The sequence below is a fragment of the Cnephaeus nilssonii genome, assembly GCF_951640355.1.
Source record: "Cnephaeus nilssonii genome assembly, chromosome: 3".
Classification (NCBI taxonomy): domain Eukaryota; kingdom Metazoa; phylum Chordata; class Mammalia; order Chiroptera; family Vespertilionidae; genus Cnephaeus; species Cnephaeus nilssonii.
In genome coordinates this window covers 30,471,516-30,498,665 of record NC_137074.1, presented here as the reverse complement: position 1 = coordinate 30,498,665, position 27,150 = coordinate 30,471,516, and the positions used below count along the sequence as shown (strand labels likewise).

At 40.7% G+C, this 27,150-nt stretch overlaps 1 protein-coding gene and 1 pseudogene across 2 annotated transcripts; both read right to left on the bottom strand.

The window, feature by feature from the left end:
- Nucleotides 1–463: 463 nt before the first annotated feature.
- SAMD7 (sterile alpha motif domain containing 7) lies at nucleotides 464–26,638 on the bottom strand (the record flags this gene model as incomplete). Its single annotated transcript, XM_079766989.1, has 9 exons — nucleotides 464–658; nucleotides 4,300–4,410; nucleotides 8,977–9,098; nucleotides 10,384–11,012; nucleotides 12,360–12,438; nucleotides 15,971–16,095; nucleotides 18,755–18,881; nucleotides 21,188–21,255; nucleotides 26,601–26,638. The coding sequence occupies 9 exons, from the start codon at nucleotides 26,636–26,638 to the stop codon at nucleotides 464–466; spliced, it is 1,494 nt and encodes a 497-aa protein (XP_079623115.1).
- On the bottom strand, nucleotides 16,480–17,647 carry LOC307097211 (keratin, type I cytoskeletal 18-like; annotated as a pseudogene). The gene is made up of 2 exons: nucleotides 17,600–17,647; nucleotides 16,480–17,553 (listed from the first exon to the last, which is right to left on the bottom strand). The product of its transcript is annotated as a keratin, type I cytoskeletal 18-like (transcript).
- Nucleotides 26,639–27,150: the final 512 nt, after the last annotated feature.

Genomic DNA, 27,150 nt, shown 5'->3' with positions numbered 1-27,150 from the left:
AAGCAGAGGCTTTAAGCCTGGAAGGCCGCAATGGGAAACGGTGGAAGCCTTGTGGTCAGCTTCTCTGTTTCTCTATTTTGTACTTCGCTTTCTCTTCTGCCTCCTTCTGTCTTTGTCTCTTTCTGGGAGATGGGAGATGGGAAATGAGTGAAGAGAGGTTAAGGAGCTATCAGCTGTTTTGGCTTCTTCAGAGTTTTCCTCAAGGAAACATCCACCTGTAGCTTTGATTAGTGTTTGCACATTCTCTCCTGCACTTAGCTTGGGCTTTCAGGGATTTGCCTTCAGTCACCTTGTGCTGAGGTCACTTCCGGAAGCCTCTTGGGCAAGGCCTCCTCCAAGACAACTTCGGGAGGACTGGCTTTCTCTCCCTCGCAGCCTCCACCTGGTCCCGGGAAGCCCTCACACACCCTTCAGAATATCCTAGACTTTGGAAAACTAAGACTGTCCTTGCTTCTTGAGGGTTTTAATTTTTCACACTATCTCGCTCGATTCCTTTAGGAATTATTGTATCCTGCGAACAGGTCCTGTCCAATGTGTCACCCCAGGAATTAAAATCCAGAAGAGGGGACGTGGCTGCTGGTTGATCAAATGCTTGTTTTGTGTGGGTAGGAAGTGAAAAACTTTTCTTGTAGAACGTACTTTCCATATGCTGAGATACCTTTGAAGACAAAATAATTATAGTAATTAAGCCTATGAATTCTTTCAATAACCCAGCATACTCTGATTGGCCACAGAGGGCAGGGAGGCTGGGGTAATTTCAGGCTTGGGCATCTGTATAGTTGTGGGGGACATGATTCTAGGACACATTCTCTCAGATTCATACAGTGGCCACTGCTGTAAAATTGGCTACCAGGGTGGTAGCAACTTTCCAATTCCCATTCCTAGTTCTGCTGTGGCTCATCTGCACACATAATTATTTCACTTGGAGTTCACTCCACCTCTCCCTTTTCAATGGTCTCACAAGAGGTCCCACAGGCACCCCCCTCCACCTTCCCCAACACCCAGCTTGTCCTTCTCCTGGCTAAAGGCTGGAATTTTTTGGACAATCTCAGCACACAGCTGGTCTTCAGTTGACTTAGTGTTGAGACAGAAATGGAGCTGTTATGATAGTTAGTGCCCCAATACTAACCATTGGGCTCCTACACAAACCTGATCCTGAATGGGACCCAGGAGATTCTATATTGTTCACAGTGTCACAGCTCAAACCCAGCATCCTCCATGCTAATAATATTTGAGTTTTCAAATATCAGTAATTCTTTTTTTTCCTCCTACCCCTTTCATGCTCAGTTCAGGTCCACCTTCTAAGCCTCTATTCTGGAGAAAGGGTTTCCTTCTTAGCAGGCTCTCTATAATGGAATATTGCCTTTGATCCCCATTTTGGAGATTGAGACTTTATCTTATCCACCAAGATATCTTGTCTGAGGAACTCCTGCCTGCTCACCTCCTAGGTCTTCCAGGGGTTCCTCAGAATCTTCCAAGTCTGCTGCTTCAGTTGGACCCCTGGACCTTCCCAATCCCAAGGACTCTACAGCCATTCTGTTTGGTTGAATGTCTGGGATCAGCTGGACCTCCACTCCCCGACCCTCCTACCAGCTTCTGTGGGAGCCCTGTCCTGTTATGCTGGCAGATGGCTCTAACAGCTCAGCTGCGCTTCATGGAAGCACTTATATGTATCAGATCCAAGCACAGCCTCCTGAAAATGTATAGGGGGCAATGCTAACAGCAAGTGAGGAGAAGATTAAAAATGATTTGGAGTTGGCCGCATTGTAAGGTCAAAAAAAATTTCCAAAGAAATAAATCAAAGCCAAAGTAAAAACCATGTAGTGTCATTTAAGTATGCCAAGAGATATAGCATCCTCACCAAAAAGAAAATCACTTAAAAGTGAACACCATATTGTACCACTGTTCATTTCTTAATTTTGACAAATGTGCTACATTATGTAAGATTTTAATATTAGCAAAAGCTGAGTGAACTCTGTACTATCTTTGCATCTTTTCTGTATCTAAAATTATTCCAAAAAAGGCATTTTAAAAAAGAATAACAATGGAAATATGAAAGTATTTGCATTATAAATAACAAAATTCTTTACCTTAAAATTTTTAGGCAGATAAAAATGGCTTTTGAAGAACATTTGAAATCTCAGCTCCTGGCATAAACATGCAGTATAAAAAGATGCCCTATAATGCAGTATAAATTCTGGGAAGAATTAGTTGATGCTTCATGGAAACCCCTTCTTTCAACAAATCATTTTCTACCTGTTACAGAGCTTGCATATTCTAAGGATACATGAGTCAACAAAACAAATAAAGATCTCTGCTCTCACTGGATTCCTTCATTAGCCTTCAAACAATTCCAGTGGGGGCAGAAGGAAATCAACAACGAACATTAACATAACCAATAAATAAATTATGTTGTATGATTGAAGGTGATAGGTGCTATGAGGGAAAAAAAGAGCAGAAAAAAGGGATAGTAGTATGCATGAGCTGGGCTGTGTGCAATTTTAAGTAGGGTGATCAGAGCAAGCCTCACTGAGAAGGTAGAGGGAGCAAAGCATGAGTCTATCAGAGGGAAGAGCATCCCAGGTAGAGAGAATGGCCCTACGGTGGAGCCTGCCTAGATGCTGAAGTAGCCAGAGGTGTGTGCGCAGAAGCAGTAACTGTCGGGGAGAAAAGTAATTCTTTTTCTACTCTGAAGGAGATGGGGAGATATGGCAAACTTTTGAGCAGAAGAATAACATGGTCTGTCTTAGGCACTAGGCATAACGAAAGGTTTCAGTCAATATTAAACCACATATACAATGGTAGTCCCATAAGATTACAATGGAGCTGAAAAATTCCTTTTGCCTAGTGATGTCATAGCCATTGTCATGTTGCATTACTCATTTGTTTGTGGTGATGCTGGTGTAAACCTACTGCACTGCCAATTGTATAAAATTATTGCACATACAATTATGTAAAGTACATAATACTTGATAATGATAATACAGGACCGCGTTACTGGTTTATGTATTTACTATATTTTTATTGTTATTTTTTAAATGTTTATTTATTGATTGACTGTAGAGCGAGAGAGGAAGGGGGAGAGAGAGAGAGAGAGAACCCCATTGATTTGTTGTTCCACTTATTTATGCATTCATTGGTTGAGTCTTGTATGTGCCCTGACCGGGGATTGAACCCACAACATTGGCATTATTTTAGAGTGTACTATTTCTACTTATAGAAAAAAGTTTCCTATAAAACTATATGCCCGTGTTATGGTGGCAGCAACCTCATGCATCTTGTATTTACCAAGTTTCCTGATTGTACCATTTCCTCATGTGCTTGATTTAATCCCATGTTTTGTGCAATGACATGCTGTACAGGCTTGTAGCCTAGGAGGAATAGGCTACGCCATATAATCTAGGTGTGTAGTAGGCTATACCATCTCAGTTTGTGTAGTGCACTCTATGGTATTCGCACAGCGAAATGGCCTGAGGACACATTTCTCAGAAGTATCCCCATTGTTAGCTGTGCATGGCTGTACTAGAAGAATAATCCTTCACTGCTTTGTGACTAGGCTCTGGCTGGGTGAGGGCAGAGCAGGGAGAAGAGTGGGAAGGTGAATGCAGGAACCCAATGAAAGACGATGGTGCCTTAGACCCAAATGAACGTTGGAGGTGGTGACCAGTTGTTAAATATGCCATTGTTAAAAATTAAATTTTATAAACTTACAAGTAAATACATTATGTTATAATATTGCATGTAGACTGTAATAAAAAATTAAATTATATAAATTTACAATGTAAAATTCTATATTGGAAACTAAAGTAATAAATACCTAAAACTCATCACTTCTTAACTGTCTTTACCTAATTCTCTTACCATTCATTATTATCTCTGCTGCTGAGCCTACTTGTGTCTATTCTCTTCACGTGGCACTCTAAAATGGGATGCTGCTGTGCATCTCTTCCCAATTCTGTATCCAGTGACATTATATTGAGAGTCTGTCAGCCATGGTGTGAATGTTTACACTATAGAAATCGACAGATGCTACAAATCTGGGTTCATTTTGTTTTTAAAGCGAGCTGGTTGTTAAACATTTGCTAGCACACCACTGCGTTGTGCCTTCCCAACTACACCTGGGAATGTGTGCTACTACCCCATTCCAAAGCTTTCAGGTTCCCCCACTTCTATTATGCTCCCACCCAAAGAGGGGAAGGAGGAAATAGGCATTAGGAATGTTACAACAGGATGAAAGTAACATATTTCTCCTAAGCATCATACCCTTAATAGCTAGCTAGCTATGAAAAATCGCCATACCTGCAATTGGATCTTTAGTGCCGGCCCTAGCTTTAGCCCCATAGTGCTTCGAAGATGCTCCTCTGTGAGTAATGGCAAAGTTTCTCCATCAATTGCATGATCTTTAAATACCTTAGAAAACACAAAAGATATTAACTTTGTCTCAGTGTCTTTTTTAAAAGTTCTTGTTTTATGTGCAGGTAGCTTAGTACTGGAGGAAACATTAAGATTGCCGGGGAATGACACAACATTTTATAACATTTCTTATTTCAGTTACTCTCTCTTCCGTGCCCCAGTAGCACAGTGTTTATGCTCTTCAATAACTCTTTGTGGCGACTGTTTCTTTGTCCATCCTTGTATGTTAGCGTCCCTGAGGCATCTGACCCAGGTCCCCTTTGTTGTTCCTGATTCATCTCGGTCTCTCTCTGGGCTTCAGTGAGTGTCTCTCTACACTGCAGGCTCTCTAACGTATATCTAACTTAGAAGCCAATGATGGCAATTCTGCCTCTTTGATGGCGTATTTATCGACCAGCCCCATTGTTTCAACCTTGAATCAAATTTCACTGTTGCTCATCTGAGGAGGCTCTCCCACCAGTCTGGCCACCTTCAACCTATTTTCATAAAAGTAACTTGAGTGACCCTTCTGAAATAAAGCTAATCACACCACTTCTTAAAACCTCCACTGTCTCTGGGATAAAGTCCATCGCTGAGTCTTCAAGGCACTTTGTGACCCGGCCCCTTTTCCCACTCCAGTCTCCTGTCTTGCCATTCTCTCCTCTCTCACCTTGGCCCTGGCCCTCTCTGGGCCACTAGGAACTGCTCTCAAAAATCCCAACTAGTTACTTCTCTACAATCTCTCTGGCTCCTAGTCCTTCCTGGAAATTCCTCCGTTGCCTCTCTCCTGCCTCACTTCCTTCCTCAGCTGGTCAACTCATTGACAGGTCTGACTTTCGATGCCTCTTCCTGCAGGAAGCCATGAGGCGCTCCTGGGTGTTCCTACCATGCACGTACCTGCCCTCTCCCCGCACGTCTCACCCTGATGTGAACCCCTTACTAGTGTCCCTCTTCTGGGATACAAGCTCCCAGGGAGGGGAACCATGTTTGTCTTGTTTCCGCTGTGTGTTCAGGCCTTGGCCGGATGCCACAGGATCAACTAAAAACTGGAATCTGCTTGGGAAGCTTCCGTGCCAGGAACTTTGTGTGCTAACATATTGTAGCTATTTGCAAAATATGTTTATTAAGTAATTGTTTCTCTTCCTATCTTAATTAAGCAAATCATAGAATGGCTAATATAAATTAACTTAATTTGGGCCAAAGAAAGAAAATGGGCAGTTTAGGTTAGTCTTGTAGCCTTCTCTTGGGAAAATGGATGATCTCTCCTAGGTTTGCTGAAATATAAAGAATAACTTAAGGGTCTCTTACCACTTTGAGAACTCCTAGGGGCTCTTGACTAGAAACCATCTGGCTCAATATCCTCAATGTAGAATAATTATAATGGAAAGAGCTAGATTTGTAGTCACACATTTTTCAAGTACTTATTCTTTTAGCCACCTTGATGTCAATCTTATTTAACTGAAAAATAGGGCTAATAGCTTCTTTGCAAAATTATGCTATAGACTAAATTTAAAAGCTAATCTGTAAATGATGTGCCTAGGATAGTGCCTCGAATATAGTCAACCCAATAAAGTATAGGCTTTATTATTCTAATTTTTTTTTTTTTAATAAACGAGAGAGCAATGTAGAGAAGGTTAGGGAGTTGCCTAAGAAGAACAGCTTGCCAGTTAGAGAACCTACAAAATAGCATATAGTTTATGATTCTGAGCCAGGATTTTCCCTGCTTAATTCCACTGCCATTCAGAAAAAGGAGTGCTGACGAAAATAGTGAAGTATATTGATGGTGGAAATTTTGCTTATTTCTTTTTCCTTGGTAGGAGTTCCAGTGAGCAGGTAGGGACTATCAGAAAGCACCAAAAAAAGAGAAACCACAGGGGTACATTTTCAGAGGCCATGTGGCAGCCAGGGCCTGACATGCGTGAGGCCTGAACCCTCAGCCTTGGCAGATGAACCCTGGGCCTGAGGCAAAGACTCAGAACATGCCACTGTCTCTCAGAAGATGTCCCATTCTCATTATCCTGCGAGCAGCTTAGGCCTACAGCACCATATAAATGTGCACATAGTTTTACTAATTTCAGTTATGGAATATTGTATCTGCTGAGTTCATTTACTTAGACAAACAAAATGTGTTGCAGGGTCTCCTGGATGTATGTCCCTAAACAACCCCTTCTCTACACCTGTTTAAAGGGGTTCATTTGAAAGAGAAAAAAATAAATAAAGGGGTTCATTGCACTGGGGCTTGGGTTTTAGCTGTGGTTATGTTTTTATCTGAATTTCCTTTTCTACCTGCAGGAGGCAGGTGGAGGGAGGTTGCTGAGTAGACACCTAAGGCAGAGGTGAGGAAGAAGAGGGTGGGGGACAGTGGGTGTAACCCCGACAAGTCCCGGGGCTGTGAGTAAAAGCCAAAGGTACGTTTAGACAAGGGTACTTGTGAAAGTTGTGCACAGGCAGTGCTGCGTAGGAGTTTGTTGCAACCAGACTGCACCCAGTGGCATCCAGAAGAACTCTCCCATTTCTGTACAGAACACAGTCACTCACCGTGCTGGGGCCGTACCCAGGAGAGCAGCAGCGCCCCTGTAAGTTATCTCACCAGTAGTTCCCGGGAGGGAATGGGCTTTAATGAGGAAACACGAGCAGGACTTGATCCTAAACACATTCGAGAAACACCTAGAAATAATCATTTCTGCTTCTTGGGGTGGGGAAGGGAGAACTGACATCCTGTTGGTGAGAGATAATGAGTCAGCAAAGTTTGGGTATTGGTGTCTATGTAACTTCCAAGAGGACATTTGGGATGATAAAGTTTGAAATGTAACCTTATTTTTTACAAGAGTGGTTTTTATAAACTGCACTTTTAAAAAATATTTTTTATATTGATTTCAGAGAAGAAGGGAGAGGGAGAGATAGATAGAAACATCAATGATGGGAGAGAATCATGGATCAGCAGCCTCCTGCATATCCCCCACTGGGGAATGAGCCCTTAGCCTGGCCATGTGCCCTGACAGGGAACTGTGACTTCCTGGTTCATTGGTTGACACTCAACCGCTGAGACACACCAGCTGGACATAAACTAAACTTTTATGATTGGATCACTGACTGATTAATAATAATGAGAGTTCAAACAGATTCAATCCATCAGAAGTCAGCCATAAAAATAAAGTCAGCAATGACATGTACATTATATAGGAGGTTGCTTGTTTCTGGCTGATATAATGATGAAATTAGCACTTACTCAGTATTGACAAAGTGCCAGGCACTCTTTATTGTTTACAACATTCCTTGAGAGTATATTATTCTATCCCCATTTTACATATGAAAAAACTGAGACACAGAGAAGAGACGAAAATTATCTTAGATCACATGTCCAGAAAGTGGAAAAGCCAGGATTTGAACTTATACTTTCTGGTTTCATAAGTACACTCTTAATTACTACTCCACATAACTTTTCCGTAAGTCTCATAAACAAAAACAAAGAAAGAAAAATACTTAACAGCATTACATGAAGAAAAATATTCTTACAACAAGATCTGAAACACAATGATCTCTAACATCAGTTAATTATGAGGTTGTTAAATCATAATATCCTTTTCTTGCTTTTTTCCTTTAATACATAAAAATATATATTAAGACAATGATACATGATTTAATAGGCACATTGTTGCTTGAAATTGTGTTATTAAATCACTTGAAAAAGTAAACCATATGCATGAAAATGTAGCATTGACATAAACTTCAAAAACTTGCCAACCCATGATTTTTGTCACCAATTTTCCCATATGAATGAAAGTACTCTTCATTCCACCTATCCTGACATTAACCGAATATGTATTTATCTGTGCAGTTTTGTATATTGTCCTAATATGAATATCGAATTTAAGAACAGTTAATCTCCAGTTTTTCAGATCTGTTGCCGTCTTGTCCTTTTTATTTTATTTTTTATTTATTTTAATATTTTTATTGATTTCAGAGAGGAAGGGAGAGGGAGAGATAGAAACATCAATGATGAGAGAGAATCATTGATCGACTGCGTCCTGCACCCGCCCCCCACTGGGGATGGAGCCCGCAACCCAGGCATGTGCCCCTGCCCGGAATCGAACCTGGGACCCTTCAATCCGCAGGCCGACGCTCTATCCACTGAGCCAAACCAGCCAGGGCTGTCTTGTCCTTTTTAAAATGAGGTATATATTTTCATTTCCTATTATGAGTAGCCTAAAACTTCTGGTACAGAAGTATGTGTCCCTAAGGTATTTGTTTATGGAGGAATAGGGAAGATACTAGACATTTTTCATTCTTTTTCGATCTTTGGTCTCTGAATCTCCTAATTTGGGGAGAATTCCCACCTCTCAGGAGTCTTTATAGAACAGAAACTAAAGCCAGACATGGGCTTTGCCAGCTGGGGTGTGGGCATGGGACCATCCCTCCACCAAACAGAAGCTCCTGTGCCAAAATGGCCAATGCCCCAAAAGGGGGGAGATTATTAGGAATCCTCTCTGGGGGCAAAGTGCAAGTTTGACTGAACTCATTATAAAGGAAATATATTTCAAAGTATCTCACCTACTTCTATGAAAATACTTAAATTCAGGTCACCTGAGCATAGTCTGAACAACCCGGGAGGCCGCGGATGAAGCTGTGCACATCGCTCACGGTCCACTTTTGAATATCGTCATCCAAAGACAGAGTCTCCCCTCTTGTAACCAGTACATGTGTTCCTTTAAAATGGAAAGACAGTTATTGGGTGGTATAAAATTTCCAGGGGAAAGGAGGACACTAAGAGCACTGTTTTATGTACAGTTACATTAATTTCCTCATATTTTAGTACCACGAAGTGGTCCTTTTATAGAGATCTACATGTAAACTCCTTCAAGAATATTAAGAGTTATTGAGAGGTGTTTTCTAAAAAAAGCTTAGCTGCCTCTTTTCTTTTCTTCCTCTGAACAGGGATGGGGAACGTCCAGCCTGAGGGCCATATAAGGCCCACGGAATCATTTGGTCTGGCCCTGCCAAGGCATTAGCAGTGAGGTGGGCGGGCTAGAAGAGGTCGATGGGGGACAAAGGGCGACATATGTAATACTTTCAACAATAAAGATTAGGGAAAAAAAGTTTGACCAAATATAGCAGGCTAATTTTTAAGTTGATAATTTTGTATGGCCCTCAAATAATGTTATAAATATCAAAATGACTTTGGCAGAAAGAAGGTTCCCCACCCCTGCAAAAAGCTCTTTAATGACAACATTATCTTAAGTAAACAAAGACGTTCCAGAGCGGCTTCCCTCAGATTCCAATAGAAATGCCCTGTGGATTTCGTTCTGGAGGTTAACACCACCATGTCCTATGATGTTTTGCAATTTATCATGCTTTCTAGGCAATGTAGGGATTTAGTTGCATCTTCATCAAAACAGCAAATTCACACTTTGTAAGGAAGCAGTTGGTCTGGAGGCTAGATCATGACCCCCTCCAATCCCTGTATTTTAAAATATTTTTATCTAAAGAAGTTCTAGAAAACTAGAACTTCAGTGTTTGGAGGGGAAAAGTGCATTTATATTTTTAGGTCAGAAGGTATCATTAACAGTAATGGGCACTGAAAGTGAATGCTTCTGTTTGTCTATTGTTTTACACTTAAATACAGATAGAATTCATACTTTTAAGCAAGAAGCCCCTCTATTTTGTGTTGAAGAAATTAACAGCAAATTAAATTAAATTTTTAATGAAAAATTCTGGTAGGTTGCCCCATCTTCCTCATACTTGCCTACCTAACCTTTGCTGTAAATTCTCTACATAGCTGTATAAAGAGAGATTAGTTTCACCAATATGGCTTCTTAGAACTAAAGTAATAAAATGACTTCAAAAAGAGGTCATTCTAAATGGGATTAAGAAAATAAAGGATAAAAAGAAGTGTGATGGTTTTAATTCACTATGTAATTACTTAAGCCTTAAGGACTTGAGGATCTGTGGTTCATGAGAATTTGCCATTGACCTTGCTCTTTGGATACCCACCTGGCAAAGATGGTTGAGGAACTGGAGGGTAAACCCCATTCTTTTCACCACAGGCTGAAAAAACTTGCTCTGAAACCTTCTCTCTCCCACCATCCCAGGCCTTTGCTTCCATGGGAGCGTCATGAGTTCCCCAGGGTTCTCTCTGGGTGGGCTCCAACTCTCTACAGGTATTGGCGAGAACTGCAGTTGGCTTTTCGTTGACTTCGCTTGACTTCTGGTTGTTGAGAGCTTCCGTTTCTGGGTCTTTGGCATATTCATCCTCTTCATAGGGAATCACATGAACCTGGTCTATGGATTTTTCTTCTGCTTGACTTTTGGAACTCTCAATATCACTGTCTAGAACTTTCTGATTCCCCGAACCTCTCCTGAGACGACGACATTTCTGCCCCCAGCCCTCTAGATAGCGTGGACCAGTTGCCACTAGCATGGGGTTTCCATGAAGACTTCTCAGGGAGCGTCTGTGCAAATGCAGGTCACCGGCAGGGAGCATGCTCCTGCCATGGCAGGTGGCTGGGCCACTGGGGATACTGGAGCCATAGGGGAATGGTACCCCCAGGCCTGCAAATCCTGTGGGATTCATTTTGTCTATTCTCCTTTGCTGGTAAATGGCATGCATTTCCATTTCCAACCTAAAACAAAACAATGTATTTTATACAACCCAAGAAAACCATTAGAAATAGAATGTTATGGTGATGGAAGGAGACTTGACTTCGGGTGGTGAACACACAATACAATATACAGATCATGTATTATATGGAATTGTACACTTGAAACCTATATAATTTTATTAACCAGTGTCACCCCAACAAATTAAAAAAAAATTTAAAGAAATATAATTTTAATGGCCCTCTGCCTTCCCTAGCACCTCTGTTTTTCTTGTGAATCTTCACACTATCTGAAGTTTGTTGCATGGAAACACGAATCCCCCACAAAGCCACTGAGAAGAGAGTTTGGCTAAGACCTGAGGGTGAAGGGCATGGCTGTAGTCACAATGGTAGTCCAAGGCCAGTCTGTAGAGACTTACTCTGATAGAGCTGACAAATTTAACAAGTTTGCCTGTTACATTTATATACATTTCTACTATAAATTAATAATGCAGCACTGGGCAGTTTCTTGCCAGAGATTAATCTTCAAAGGAACTAAAGTTCTGGAAGAGGTTTTTAAACCCTGCCATACAATTTTAGTGGGACTCAAGAACCGGAGTAAGTCAATGCAAGTCTCAACAGTTACAAATTACTGCAAGTAACAGGGGTTGGGGTGGAGGAGGAGAGTGGGAGGACTTGGTGTTTTGCTTACTTTACTTGGCTTATTGGTCATCACCTGGACCCCTTAGGTTTGGTGGTAAGAAAATTGACCCTGATGCCTTCTTTCCCCACATCCATACCCTAGTCATTACTGTTATATTTCCTTTCTCCTGCTGGGCTGACATGGGGGGCTGCCTGGACTCTGCTGGTGTTGTCTGAAATAGGAGTGGCAAGCCTGGCTTCTATCTTTGAGCAGAATTGAAGTCATTTAAGTTAAAAAGGCCAGCATGAATTTCAGAGGAATCACTGTTAGGCATTTTAATTATGAGACATTGACAAACGATTATGGTCTGTAAACTTAGTTTCACTATGTAATTTCTAATGTTGCTTTTATCTTTAACCAACGTGTGTGTGTGTGTGTGTGTGTGTGTGTGTTTGTAATATTCTTGAAGTATTTTTCTAGGTAATCATAATTAATCAGAGTGTATGTGTATATATATATATATATCTACATATAGAGATATATACATAAATATATACCTATATTCATTCAGAATGTATATATATGCATATATAACAACATACACAAATACAACAATATACAAATATAATAAATGAATGAATGTATACCGTATGTAAAAGTATATATAACTATATATATTTACCTATCTAAAACAAATGAATAAACAAACAAGTGAATGAATAGAAAATAAAGCAACACTGTTACATTACCTGGCAGTATGCTGCCTTTGAATCATTTCATTCTTCCTGGCCATTGCCTTTAAGGATTCAGGTGGTAAAATGCCCCAACCTTAAGAAAGAAAATCAACATCCCGCCCCACAAACAAATGAACAACATTCACTTGAAAATAATAAAATAAAATACAATGATTAAAATAGTATTTGCAAAACCACTAGTTGAGCACAATGTTGGAAACAGTACCATTGCTAGTCAGCACCTTAGAGTCATGTTGGTGAGGGCATCATAATAACACTAGATACTTTTTCTTTAAGATTAGTCCATGATTGGTGACATTGCCTGCCATCAAAAGGAAAAAATATAAAATAAACTGTGGATCTCTTGATCTCTTGCTTTTGAAGTAAAAATTGATAGCTTTCTCCCCGCCCCCTTTGGTACAAAAGGAATTAGTTGACCTTTTAAAAAATGTAACTAAGTGCTTCCTTGATGCACTGAAATCTCTGGAAATAAATGCATGAGCTAAGAGGATAAATATATATAGTTCTCTATCTGGACATTTTGGTGCATCTGAGAAAAATACTTTTTCTTAAACGATTTCAATGGAGTGGGGTAGCAATTGTATTCCTTGTGTCAACCTACTAAAATGTCTTTAAATAATGACAGCATAATCAGAATTCAAGGCTCTATTCTTGACTAGTAACATAACACTATATTGATTTTTTCTTTATCTGCACTCCTAATGCACCTAGCATCTATACTGGTGCTTCTCAAACCATCTACGGTGAGATAATTCTTTTCTTTTTAAATTTCCAATCCATCATGGACCAATCCTTTTTAAAAATACAATAAAATGATGTTTTAGAAAATGGAAATAAAGATAAGAATAAATACAAGCAAAAACATTTTAAATCTTTAGATTAATAGACATAAAATTACCCTTCAAATTGCCGTGGAAGTTTCTAAGCCCTTACTCTCCATTTATACATTTATTTGTACCAACACTTCACAAACCAGCACAGATCCACAGAGTACATTCTAATAATAATAAGTACACAAATTGTATTTATTATACATAATTTTGTTCAACTATATTTTTACTTGTGTAAATCTGTTCTCCCCAAAAGGAGGATAAGTATCATGAAGGCTAGACCTGCTCCTTATACTTGCTCGGTACTGAGCTGGTAGAGCTCATTAAATGATTAATAACAACCTATCTTGAGATAAAGCACACTGTATCTTTTTTGAGGTTCTTTGTCATTTTTAAAAATCAGAGGTTAGATGAGGTGACCTCTAAAAATCCCTCTAACTCTAAAGCTCTATATTTTTATAGTTGAGTGGCTTCACGATGTTCTCCATTAGCTGGCTGACATGCATGAGAGTGTCAGCTCATGGCGTACTGCCCAAGGATGCAGAGAAAGTCAGTGTGAGAAGTTCAGAGTAGAGAGCACAATTCTAATGACCTACATTTAGGACCTTTTGAAATCTGGCCTCATCAAACCTATTCCAAGTTTATTTCTCTTTCCCAAATAAGTGGCCTCAAACTTAGTGCGAGTCTAGCTGCAATAAGTCACTCCCTATCTAACATCCCTATTTTTGAAATAGACCCCTGTCTTAATTTCTATTTTGCTAACTGACTTAGAAGCTCAGTGTCTATAGGATGGAGGGCCTACCTTGCCTGTGCTTATTTCCCCAAACATCAGCCTTGAGGTGGGGACCTGACCTATGGCCTTGGGACAGGTGATCAACCTGCCAGTTTGTATCCAGATATTGGCAGTTTCTGAATTCTTCATCTCTAAGAAGGACACTCTGCGTCTGTGGTCTATTTATCTGTTGCCTGTAACCATGGCTTTATTATTTATTGGGCTCTTGCTGCCAGACGGGGCTTCCATCCAGAATCAGCTGTCTTATTGGTCCTTGGGCCACTCCAGTGTGGGTGTCTAGTTTCATATCTGGTCCTTGTTCAGACACCCAGTCTCACTGCCGTGGACCCATGTATTGTGGTAGCTCAAACCCAGGCAGGCCAGTGTCTTCACTGGCCCTGGTATCAATCATGTTTCTTTTTTGGGTTGGGCTTTTCACTCCTTTGTATCTATTAAGACTTGTTGGAGTTGGGAAGCAGGGACAACGAGAAACTCATGAATATAGTTTTGGGGAGATAAGATGCATCAGTTTGATCTTCAATATGGTGAGGAAATCCTCACCTCCTAGTCTTTCTTGCCCCGACCAGTCATGTTTTCACTGCTACCACGCTACTAAAATAGCTCTTACCAAGATAACCAATGACCTCCACATAGCCAAATCTAATCATATAGTCTTAGTTTTCCTCTACTTGATCTATGAGTGGCATACTTGACACAGTTGCTCAATTTCTCCTTAAAAAATTTATTCCCTTGTCTTCCAGGCTTCCATACTCTCCTGGGTTTCTTCCCACTCACTGCTTGCTCCTTCTATATCTCTCTTGCTTGTATCTCCACAGCTTTTCAACCCTCTTAATATGTCCCAGGGATCATTCTTTTAATGTCTATCCACATTGACATTTGGATGATGATCTCATCTACACTTATGTATGCTGATAACTTCCAAAATTATATTGCCGGTGTCTCCAGAAGTCCTCCCTGGACTTTGGCTGCCTTCCTGACATCTCTCACTGATTGTCTATTAGGGATCTCAATTGTAATATGAACAAAACTAAGCCTATGATATCTCTTCTGCCCCAAGAACTCTTCCTCTCATAGTATTCCTCAAATCAGTATATAACAACTTCACCTTTCTGGTTACTCAGACTAAAATTATTTATGTCATCCCTGACACTCCTTCTTTCTCAACTCTCATATCTAAACTATGAGAAAATCCTGCTATTTACCTTCAAAATAATTACAGAATCCAACCACTTCTTACCATTCCTACTGTCACCATCCGGGGCCAATCCATAATTATCTTTCAACTATTCTAGTAACCCATTTACTCCCATCTATTTATTCCCAGAACTTTGTGCTGTTAAGTTTGACCCCAAACAGCAGCCAGAGTGGTCCTGGTAAAATGTAAGTCAGACCATGTCACAACCTTGTTCAAACTCATCAAAAGTGACCCCCTCTTACTCAGAATAAAAGGCAAGTCCTCTGCTCTAACTGGTTTGGCTCAGTGCATGGAGCATTGGCCTGCGGACTGAGGGGTCCCAGGTTCGATTCTGGTCAAGGGCATGTGCCTTTGTTGCAGGCACATCCCAAGGGGTGGGCAGAAGGGAGCTGATAGATGTTTCCCTCTCATCGATGTTTCTAACTTTATCCCTCTCCCTTTCTCTCTGTAAAAAATCAATAAAATTTATTTTAAAAAAAGGCAAGTCCTCACTATGACTATTAGGCCACATATAAACTTCCCTAAGCCCCTTTAACTCTCAGATCTCCTCTCCTCATGACCTCATCAGTTCCTTATATGTAAGACGGACAGTAATATTGCAGATTTTCATGTTATTCATCAGTAAATTGGTAGTCGGAGAAGTGAAGCAATTTCTACTTGGTCACACAGTGGTAGAACCATAATTTAAACCTAAGTACTAACTGCAGAAACTACAAGTATAACTGCTATATCCTTCAGCCTCCAGTTCACAGTGGCTCCACAGATGAGAGCCATTGATTGTTCATACCTGAGTAGACACGATTGGACATCATGTTTGGCATATTTGCATTTGGTTGAACAGAGGATCCAATTCGGTATGGAACACAAAACTGTCTAGGGTCAGTTGGAGCCACAGTGGAAGGCAATGCATCTCTAGGAAAAAAAAAAAAGATATGAAATAGATAAAATGAGAATGTAACTGTACAAAATTCCCATTGCATAGGCAATGAGATTTTGTTTTATTGCCATATTGGATTCTATCATCTCTTCCCAAAATGAAGTACAGAAGTCCTGCACTCTCTATTGGTTTAAATAGAAATAGGGTAAGGAAGATTGGAAGAAGGACTCTACTAAGGAAGGATTGACCCAACTGACAACAACAGAGAAAATAGGAAAGAAAAGTTTTAGGGATGTCTGAAAGAAAAGATCTGATTTTACATGACCAACATAATATTTCTTTTTTTAAAAAATCTTTAACAATCTCTGAACTTTTTAATTGCCCGCCCCCCCTACAAGGAGTTCCCTGCTTCTGCTGCCTTAACACCTCAAAACTTTGGTGTCATTGATCTCAGATACCACTTAGCCACCCACAATGCTGCAGGTGATGGTCTTTTGGATGGATTGCGTGGAGTTGCTGTTGTCCAGGGTGTTATCAGGATCAAAGTCCTTCGCTTCTTCCAGAAAGAGGGTGGTAGATGGCTATCTCAGCTTCCATCTTGACCTTGATGTTCGGCAGTGTCTTATACTCTTAGCGCTGAGCTGCCCACCCTGTCCTGGTATGGGCCAGCTCTGACTCCAGCTCTGACTCCAGCTGCAGCAGAATCCTACTGAGTTTTTCCATTTGCGTGGCATAGCGTGTCTCTACTTCCTTCAGGCTGTTTTCCAAGGTGGCCTTCAAATTTCTCATTAAGTCCAAGGACTGGATCATATGTCTTAGCTCCATGAGTGTCATCTCAGGAACTCCTATCTCAGTGGTCTGCAAGGTGACCACTGTGGTGCTCTCTTCAATCTGCTGGGACCAGTACTTGTCTAGATCTCTTGGTTCTTCTGAACCATCTGGTAATAGTGGGCCCAGATGTCCACCATGATCTTACTGAGGTCCTGAGATATGGGAGCATCCAACTCCACAGTCAACCCAGAGTTGAAAATCTGGTTCATAGACCAGCTTCCTCCCAGTGTTCCTTCTTCAAAAAGAGCAGCTACTCCTTAAGAGTCTCGATCTCTGTCTTGTCTCCAGCTGCAGCCAAATGATGATATCAGTGACCTTCCGGAGCCCACTGATGTCATTTTTCCACAGACTGGTACATGGCCAGCTCTGTCTCATACTTGACTCTGAAGTCATTAGCAGCATAACAGGCATTGTCAATCTGCAGAAAAATGCGGGCATTGCCCACAGAAGTTGCAAAGATCTGAGCCCACACGTCCTAGATAGTCTCTAACCCAAGGTCCCTTTTTCTCCAAATGTTCCTGGATTTTGCTCTCTAGTCTCCAATGATCAACTTCCGGGCTCCTCATCCTTTCCAGATAGGAGGCCAGGTGGTCATTCAGGCATTGCATAGTCTCCTTCTTGCTCTGGATGCCCCCTATGCCCATCAGGTCCCCGAACCCCAGCTACCCTGGACCCCCAGCTACCCTGCATGCTCAGGGAGAGGGACACATAGATCCAGGAGCCCAAACTCCCAGGGCCTGCATAGATGCCAGCCATGCTGCTCGCCAGCCTGGCTAGTGGTTGGGTGACTGCATGGAGCCCAGGGTCCGGTAGTTTGTGAAGAAACTTGAGTGGGTGCTAAGCTAATGTTGTCTGGGAGGCTGATGAGAGGCCATGTCTTGGGTTTGAGCCACCCCAACATACTGTTCTGACCACAACACTCTTTTCTCATTTACTGGAGATATTTGACTTGGATTTTGACATCTGGAACCAAAGTTTGACTTCCCGGATAAATAATTTATTTATTTTGCCAAACTTCAGTGCTCTCTAGAAGTCAAATTTATTGTTCCTACTTCATGAACAGGAATAAATAATAGATGTTTACTCTTTCCTCAGAATGTCAAAATATTCTAATGAAGGTAAAATAAGAAACTGCCAAAGTGTGCAACATAAATATTGATACTGTCACTTTTATTGAAAAGAAAGAATTGTTCTATCACAGGAAATCCAGGGTATCTGATTATTATGGACTAAACTGTGTCCCCTAAATCCATATGCTGAAGTCCTACTCCACAATGTGACTGTATTTGGAGATAAAGCTTTTAATGGGGTAATTAAAGTTTAAATGAGGGCAAATGTGTGGAGCCCTAATCTAACAGGACTGCTGTTCATATGAGAAGAGGAAGAGATGCCAGGAGTGCACAAGTACAGAGAAAAATGTCATGTGAGGACATGGCAAGAAGGCAGCTGTCTGCAGGCCAAAGGAGAGAGTTCTCACCACAAATCAACGCTGCCGCCACCTTGATATAGGGCTTTCAGCTTCTCAAACTGGGAGAAATAAATTTCTGTTGTTGAAACCACCTAGTCTGTGATATTTTGTTATGGCAGCTCTCATAGACTCTACCAATGTTCGTACCCGCACAATTCCTGTCACATGGTAAAAGTGCTTGTTAGCTATTTGCTGAGTATGTCAAGGCCGCAAAGGGGAAATGATGAGAAGTGTGTTGAAGGTACAGTCAGCAGAGTATCTTGACGTGAATTATTGCGCCACTGTTCACTGAAATAACATTAGACCATAAAACAACGCTGAGGTTAAAATCATCCAAAAACTTAATGATTATCCATGTTCTCCTTTGACCATAACATTATGTTGGAAATAAATACCTATCCACAGGCAGAGGTTCAAATGGTGAGGGAACCAGTGGGATCCTTTGCTGCCCTGATGCTGTCAATAAAGGGTTCATGGCCATCGTGGGATTTACCATCAATACCTCTCGCCACTGATGGAATTCTAAAAAGAACCAGATAGATATGTTAATAAATAACTCTACTTTTTGAGAACTATTTGAATTTTTCTTAACACAATGAATGCCTTTTGTATTTTCCCAACACTTGGGAAAACTAGAACCACCAAGCTTTCAGTTACACAAAAACCCCTCCATTGTCAGCACCCAGATACAACTGTAGAACTCAGTGTTTGATGTGCCCTTGAAACTTGTTGTAGAGTCCACAGGTAATAGCACAGCAATAACAAAATTAAACCAGCCCTGCAAGATTCCAGAAATACCAGCTTCCACTCTTACAGCTTAATTTGATTTGTGTGTTTCTAGAGGTAAAAGTGCATATACTCTCTCTTATGTTCAATCTTTGGAAAAATATTCCTAGTAGTTAATAAGATTAAGACTAAAAAGAAGAGGGAAATCTTCTTAATGGCTAATAATATATCTAATTAGAAAGGATACAGGTTGAAAGCATGAGACTGTATTTAATTAATGCAAGTGACCAAGTTATATTCAAACATATATAAGCACAAGGATTCATAACTTTCTCGTCAGAGCCTAGTGATCAGAAAAAGAGACTCTTGTTAAGGGGGTAATATTTTGCCTTACATTGTCTTGTTAATTATTAATGTCCTTTGGATAATTTTAAATTTTAAACAAGTATAGGTCAAACAGGTTATTTTAGCTTCTCCTGCATCTTCAGTTGTACTTAAAACAAACCATCAAACAAACCAAGACACCTACAACTATGTTTGGGGGGAAAAAAGGAAATTAAGAAGAAAAATTTTGCTTTTCAAAGTAGTGAGCTTTCATTCTTCCTTTCTTGTGTGTACATTTGATTTAAATTTTAAATAGTTAATACAATCATATGATTCAATAACTAAAAATATAATGGTATTTAAATAAGCAATCACTTCTTTAGCTTCTTTATCAGACAAACCTACTGACAAAATTGTAAATTCTAGTCCATGGGTCACTTAACATTTGCTTTCGCCATCTATAATAATAATCTATAATAATAAAAGAGTAATATGTTAATAAGACCAGGTGTCTTCCGGATGTCATTCCGGACATCCTTCCTGACAAAGCCAGGCCGGGAGGGAAGCAACCCAGGTCCCGGGTGCCTGCCGGCGGCCGGAGGAGGAAAGCCCGCGTCCTGGGAGCCGGAGGGAAGCCGGTGCTGGCAGCCAGGGGAAGGAAAAGCCTACTCTTTGCACGAATTTTTGTTCATCGGGCCTCTAGTATATCTATAAAAGTTTTAATGTTTTTTTGTGTTGATTTATTTTCACTGTATTTCTGTCAGGATTAGAATAAAAATATCTACTAGGTGCCTACCAGCATGGTGAGAATGCCAACAAAGAATGTGGGCTGGGCATATGTCAGACATGACTTGCGGTTCTGGCAGGAACACTGCCCTGTGGCTTGAAATCGCAGGTCCTCCACATGAAATTTTGTGCACAGCCACCTTCTTCCCCTTAGTCCAGTACACAACAGAATGATGTGGGATACAACCTGGTGGTTCATTTTGAAACATTATGAACTTCGATTTCTGTCACAAGTTGTCTTTTGAAGAAGTTTGAATTTACCAATGAATGAGATAGAATCTTTGAAATTATAAAATGTAGTGCTCATCTTGCATTTTATGGGATGCCTGAGATAAATCAGGAGGAAGGGGAAGAAAGACAGGGAGCAGTGCAGAATTCCTCCGGAGCAAGGATTGCCTAGACGTTGACCATCCCTCTTCCTCACACATGCCAACTTAGGAAAATACCATGGAGATTAGTCACCAAAAGTAGATGAGACTGTTTTATTTGGGATTCCCCTTAAGCAGGCTTTGAGACAAGAGATTGAGTGCAGGTAGTTATTTGAGAGGTGATCCCAAGATGCCCCCATAAGGGAGTGGGAAAGTAAAATGAGGAAGGGAAAAGCCAATAAAGAGTGAGTTATGTATGAGTTACTACTGTGGGCAACTGGTGCTGGGGACTTTCTAAGAATCCATGTGGTACACACCTCAGAAATGTCCCAGTGAAAGACAAAGTGTTGGCTATTTACCCAGCAATTTCTGTCAGGACACTGCTCCCTCGCATCTGGGTTCTGCCTGAGCCTGATCCAGCAAAGTCCTATGGTGCAGAAGAAAGCCTTCAGACTGAGAAGTTGAGCAATGCAGGTGCTCGAGATGTAAAATGACCTCCATGGCTGCAGGTGAACTCAGAAGTGGACCAAGGGGATACGGGATAGGGCAGCAACAGTGTCTAGTGCAGTTGAGACAAAGTGGTTACCTTCTAGTGTCATTCCATTAGACAGTCGGCACAGATACCTTTCTTCTGGACTGCCAGGTTCGCCGGGCACAGGCATATTTCTACGAGGCTCTGCAGGGTCCATTGTCTGCAACAACACAGCAGGATTTCCCCCCACCACCACCCCTGTTAGTCACATATTCAGTGAGATAAGTGGGGGACACAAGGCTATCATGATAATGGAGATAAAGAAATGAGGCACCAGAGACAAGTCTCACCTAATTTAAATATAATTTAAATCCATTCTTGATACCATATCTGTTCTGGGTTCTATGGTTCTTGGGTCTGGCTTTTTCTATTTATGTGATGCCAAGGGAAGTAAATGTAATCTATAAAATGTTGTTACACTTTTGATATGGTAGTTTATTATTTTTTAATCAATCCAATCCACCAAGTTTTTGCTTAAAATGTAATTTATCTGCAATTTCTAAGGAAATATCCCTATATCATGGAGGTCTCTGGAGAGGACAATGAGTCACTGGCACCTGCCACCTCTAAGTGCTATGATTCTGGGCTCCACTTGGCTTTCCTAGTTTCTTTGGTGAGGGAGTGTTTCTTTACTTACCTCTATCATATCTATTGTTGCCCCAATTTTCTTTAAAAGACAACATTGCCTGGTATTATAGACTGAATGTTTATGTCCCCCTTCCCCTCCCCAAATTCCTATATGGTAACCTAATCCCCAATGTGATGGTGTTGGAGGTGGAGTCTTTTGGGGGTGATTAGGTCATGAAGGTAGAGCCCTCATGAATGAGCTTAGTGTCCTTAGAAATGAGGTCGCAGAGACCTCCCTGGCCCCTCTGCCACATGAGGACACAACAAGAAGATGCCCTTCTATGAACCAGGAAGAAGGGCCTCACCAGACACTGAATCTGCTGGCACCTGCATCTTGGACTTCCTGCCTCCAGGGATTTTCTGTGTTTATAAGCCACCCAGACTATAGTATCCTGTTACAGCAGCCTGAATGGACTAAGATGCTTTGTTTTTTTTTCAGGTTATGCCTGTTTTCTTTTGTTTTCCAAAATTATACATATATCTATATATATATAAGGCTAAGCGACCATCCAACCATCCAACTGGTAGCTATGATGCGCACTGACCACCAGGGGGCAGATGCTCAATGCAGGAGCTGCCGAGCTGCAGTGCTTGGCAGCTATGGTTCTAGGGTGACACACCCTAGAGAGGAGGGAGCCCGATTCCGGGATGCATCACTTGAGAACCGCCCTCTTACAATCCGGGACCCCTCAGGGGATGTTGGAGAGCCAGTTTCGGCCTGATCCTCTCAGGCCAGGCCGAGGAACCCCACCTGCTGGAGGGACCCCGCTCACTCTGCAGATGCCCTTCGAGCCCTGGCACCCCAGGTATGGCTGGCCGTGGAGGGACTGAGGGAGGTTGGCTCCAGGGCGTGTCCAGCCCATCTCGCCCAGTCCTGCCCTGCTGGCCACCTTCTAATTAATTTACTTTCAATGTGCATGAACCTGTGCACTGGGCACTAGTATATATATAAATGATAACTTTATATTTTTAGGTTCATAACAAAATTGAATAGATAGCACAGAGTATTTGCCATATACCTCCCCCCCCCCAAAAAAAATTTATAGCCTTCCCTAGAGTGGTGCATTTGTTACAATTGATGACCCTACATCGACACATCACTACCACCCAAAGTCCACAGTTTACCTTAGAGTCCATGCTTAGTGTTGTACATTCCATGGGTTTTGACAAGTGTATAATGACATGTATTCACCAAAATACAGAACAGATTCACTCCCTTCAACCAAATTATATTTTAAAGCAAATACTATCAGGACACTTGCAAAGGAAATATTCTGGGATTGGCCAGATTTTTCCTTTCATCAGCCAGGTAGATACGTGAAGCTCCAAATCTAAGTTTCTGCATATGCACCATTTTAGAACTACTGCGTCATGAGTCTTTAAATACTAATTTTCACATTTTCCGGGAATCCTCTTTATAAAGAGACACACACACGTAGACGAATTGTGAGCCAAGGTCACTTTGCTGTGGCAGATGAAATGCTCTTGATTCAAAGTGCAGACTGGGATATCCGTTTTAAACGCGGAGCGTGTCTGGCAATCCCCAGTGCGGGAGTGCCCTGTGCTGAGGTCTGCATTCAGCGGGATTTCTCTGACCCAGGGCTCTAATCCGGGATGCCCAGCACTTTAGGAGGATGAGGACTCCTTAATCTCTGTCTTCAGACTCTTACCCTCAACAAACTCCTTCAGGCAGCACAAAGACGACTTAGCTAGTGCTAATTCTGTCTCAACTGATTAGGGCAGCAGTAGTAAGACATGAACTTCATGGACTGAAGCCCTTGCCAAGTCAGCAGATATTTACTGAACGCTTGCCTGGTGCACAGTAGCCAGCTACAAATTTGATTCTATTTCATTTTCTCACTGAAATAGAATGACATAGAATGAAATGGCTAGTCATTAAAGTCAGTGCAATTTGAGTTTGGCCAAGTCTGATTTTGAGCAGTTATATAGAAAATATTCGTTGCATGTATGATGCTTGAATTCTAGGATATATTCATTCTAAATAAGTACATTTTAAAATAACTGCTGTATTTGTTAAGTTTTTACATTAAAAAGGAAGATTAGGAGGATCAAGTGTTTCTACAATTCTTGAAAAAAAATAAATATAAATTCTTAAATTAAAATTAGAAGGAGATATCCTTAGAAGTCTTTTGTTTAAGGTATAAAACAATCCTCACATACTCCTAAGTGTCCGATATTAATGTGAGTTCTGAAAAGCATGTTAATGCTAAAAGCATATTTCACACTTCCTTCGGTATATTTTAGTTTTTAAAAATAATGCATGGGGAACCAGTTTTAAAACCAGGAAAGCCAAAAGAGCTGCCTCAAAGCATTTCTAACAGAAAAACTAGCTGTGACAAGAGACATCATGCTCTTTTCTCATAGCTATAGCTAGAAGTGTGAAAACCCTATTTTCATATCCAAAACGAGAAAAGTTTTAGAGTAATTATAAAAAATATTGTGTTAAATACAAATGATTATATCAATAGTCAAAATACACTTGTTAATTGAAATAGAGTTGAAGGTAAGACTAGATGAATAAATTGGCATAAAATATTTGATTGTTCTAATTCTAGAATCACATATTTCTTGAGAAGAATACAAGGGAATTCTAAAATTACCCAAGCGCTCATTTCAAGTGGAAGAAATATTTTAAAACATCTCCATCCCAAATGTGCCTCACAGCAATTTGTAACAGGACAAGTGACATTGCTCCTTAAAATTGGAGTGACTGATCCCACCTTCAGCCCCGGTCCCACATCTTCCACAAGGCTCCTACCACTCCCGGGGACTTCATCCCTGCGGGCACTCCGTCTAACAGTTTAGCTCTTGTGGGGCTCCGAGTCTGCCCCGTGCCTCACTGACTCAGAATGCAGTCCGTTTCTCTCAACATCCACCTAAAACCACTCTCCGTGGGCAGCCGACTTCACTGAGGTTTTGGCCAATTGGAGTGGGGTGTGTGTGTGTGTGTGTGTCAAAAACAACTTAAAAGTGAACATGACTTCTCCATTCCTCTTTTGACAAGTCAGGCTCTGGTTTCTTGTTCTTTTCTTTGATCTTCTTTCAGCTGGTACCCCCAACAGCTCCAAACCAGTTCTTCCCAGTTTGTTTTTCAGAGGCCTCTCGAGACCCTCTCCCAGACTCCGCTCTGAGCCTCTCCTCAATGGGCCCTCCACTCTGGGTCACTACTGACTCCCTTCCTTCCCATCTTTACCAAAGATAGGAAATTTGGGGAGTTCTTGTCTACTGGTTTGAATTAAGCCACTAACATCCCATTTTAGAAGGCAGCTAGACTCCATTTTGGTTTTAAATAACAATAAGCACCTTTTCTGTTATTCTAGCACAGTATAAACAAAAATGAGTTATCACTGTAGTATTTGCCAGCAAAGACACTTAATACAGAAGCATGTGGCAGTGACCGTAAAATATATTTCGCTTTTACTAGAGGCATGTGCTTTAGCACTTTCTAAACACAGCACATCACAGTGAATATAGCCTGGAGGTGTCGTTGAAGGCAAATGGTATGTGCATGGTTCCCTCACCCCTTATTTCTTTTCATTCTGTTTTGTTTTGTTTTAAAATACATTTTATTGATTTTTTTTTACAGAAAGGAAGGGAGAGGAATAGAGAGTTAGAAACATCGATGAGAGAGAAACATCGATCAGCTGCCTCCTGCACACCTCCTACTGGGGATGTGCCCACAACCAAGGTGCATGCCCTTGACCGGAATCGAACCTGGGACCCTTCAGTCTGCAGGCCGATGCTCTACCCACTGAGCCAAACTGGTTAGGGCTATTTCTTTTCAGTCTGGAAGCTCATTGTCAGTAGATCCATCCACACCTTCTTAAAATGTAAAGTTCTAGGCACATTTGCAGATACTGTGACACAAGGGATAAACCTTTGACATCATTAAGCAAGTAGAAATTATGTAATACCTTTTCTACTTGAATTTAATGTAAGTTATGTGCTATTACAGTTTGTATAAATTTTGTTCACTTCCTTCAAAAGGTTGTGAACCAAAATCTATTGTGTATAAATTCGTACATAGACTAAAGAAATTCTAGCAGTACTCACATAGTTGAACTGAATTTCAGGTATTTTTAGATAGTTGCAGAGAATGAGTTAAGAAATAGTAACATAAAATATATAAATAATATCATGATTATAATTGCTTATTCCTCAATGTTTTTTCCCCCTGAAATTATCTACTTTGACACTTCATAGTCTATATATTATGACAATTTTTGGAATACGGTTATCTGCAGTAATGGGAGGGAAGCCATTAAAATAATAATGTATAGTAAATATGTAGCAGTAACACACAGAGGCAGGTACTTAATATATTTGAAGATGACAAAACACTTCAATTTATATATAACTTTAAACTAACTTTATCTTTTAAAACATTCTTTTGCCTTCACTTAAAAAGTAAAAAAAATTAAGGCAAGGTAGTATTTATTTCTTTCCTTGGCAGGAGCAGTATATTATCTTTACTTGTTAGTAACTTCAGCCAAATAAGAATTTATTAGCTACCATACTGCTAGTAGCGGAGCCAATAACACTTATAGATAAAACTTTATATAAATTTATGTTTCTGAAGTGTACTGTGTTTTATATATATATATATATATATATATATATATATATATATATATATATATATATATATTTCTTATATTGTACCTACCAGTGGTTATGGGAGGAATGCTATTGCTGATACTTATACAAGATTATTTTCTTCTCCATTTTTCATTAGACTCCTATAGAACTATATTCCTTTTCAGATCAAATTGTCCTTTTATTTCACACATGCAACATTTTTGGTAAAAGAGACTAGCCTCGGTCTGGACTAACCAGGGTGCAGATTTGTGTACTCACATCCTCTGGGAAGACGTCTTGGTGTTGACATTGCTCATGGAAAAGCCATCTGAAGACTTTCTGCCTTTACATTGCGGACGCTTCTCTGCCTGCAGGTTGAAAAGCACATCTGACCCCTGCAGCAGACACTGTCTCGGTTACTTCACCTGGCCTTAAATACAAACTCAGCTAAGGTGATTAGTCCCATTTCATGACAGATACGGTGCCCTCCCGTGTCCTCGACAGCCAGGAGGAAAGATGCTAAGCCCCAGGAAAGTGCACTACAGGGAACATAAACCTGCCTCGGGGTTTAGCCTTCCATGTGATCCTTCTTTAGCCTCTAAGGTGCTTTGTGGGCATTCACTTAATGCTGCCCTTCGACACAAAGGGAAAACACTATACAAATGAGTCATAAGCTCTTCTTTGATGGAAACATAACCTATTTCATATTCCCAGCAGGTGTTAGTGGAAAAGTTCCTTTTGCAAGTAGGCCAAAGAACAAAGCTGCTTTCCACAGAGCTGCAAGATTAAACAAAAGATGGCAGACTATTTAAGAAAGAATCTTCTAGCA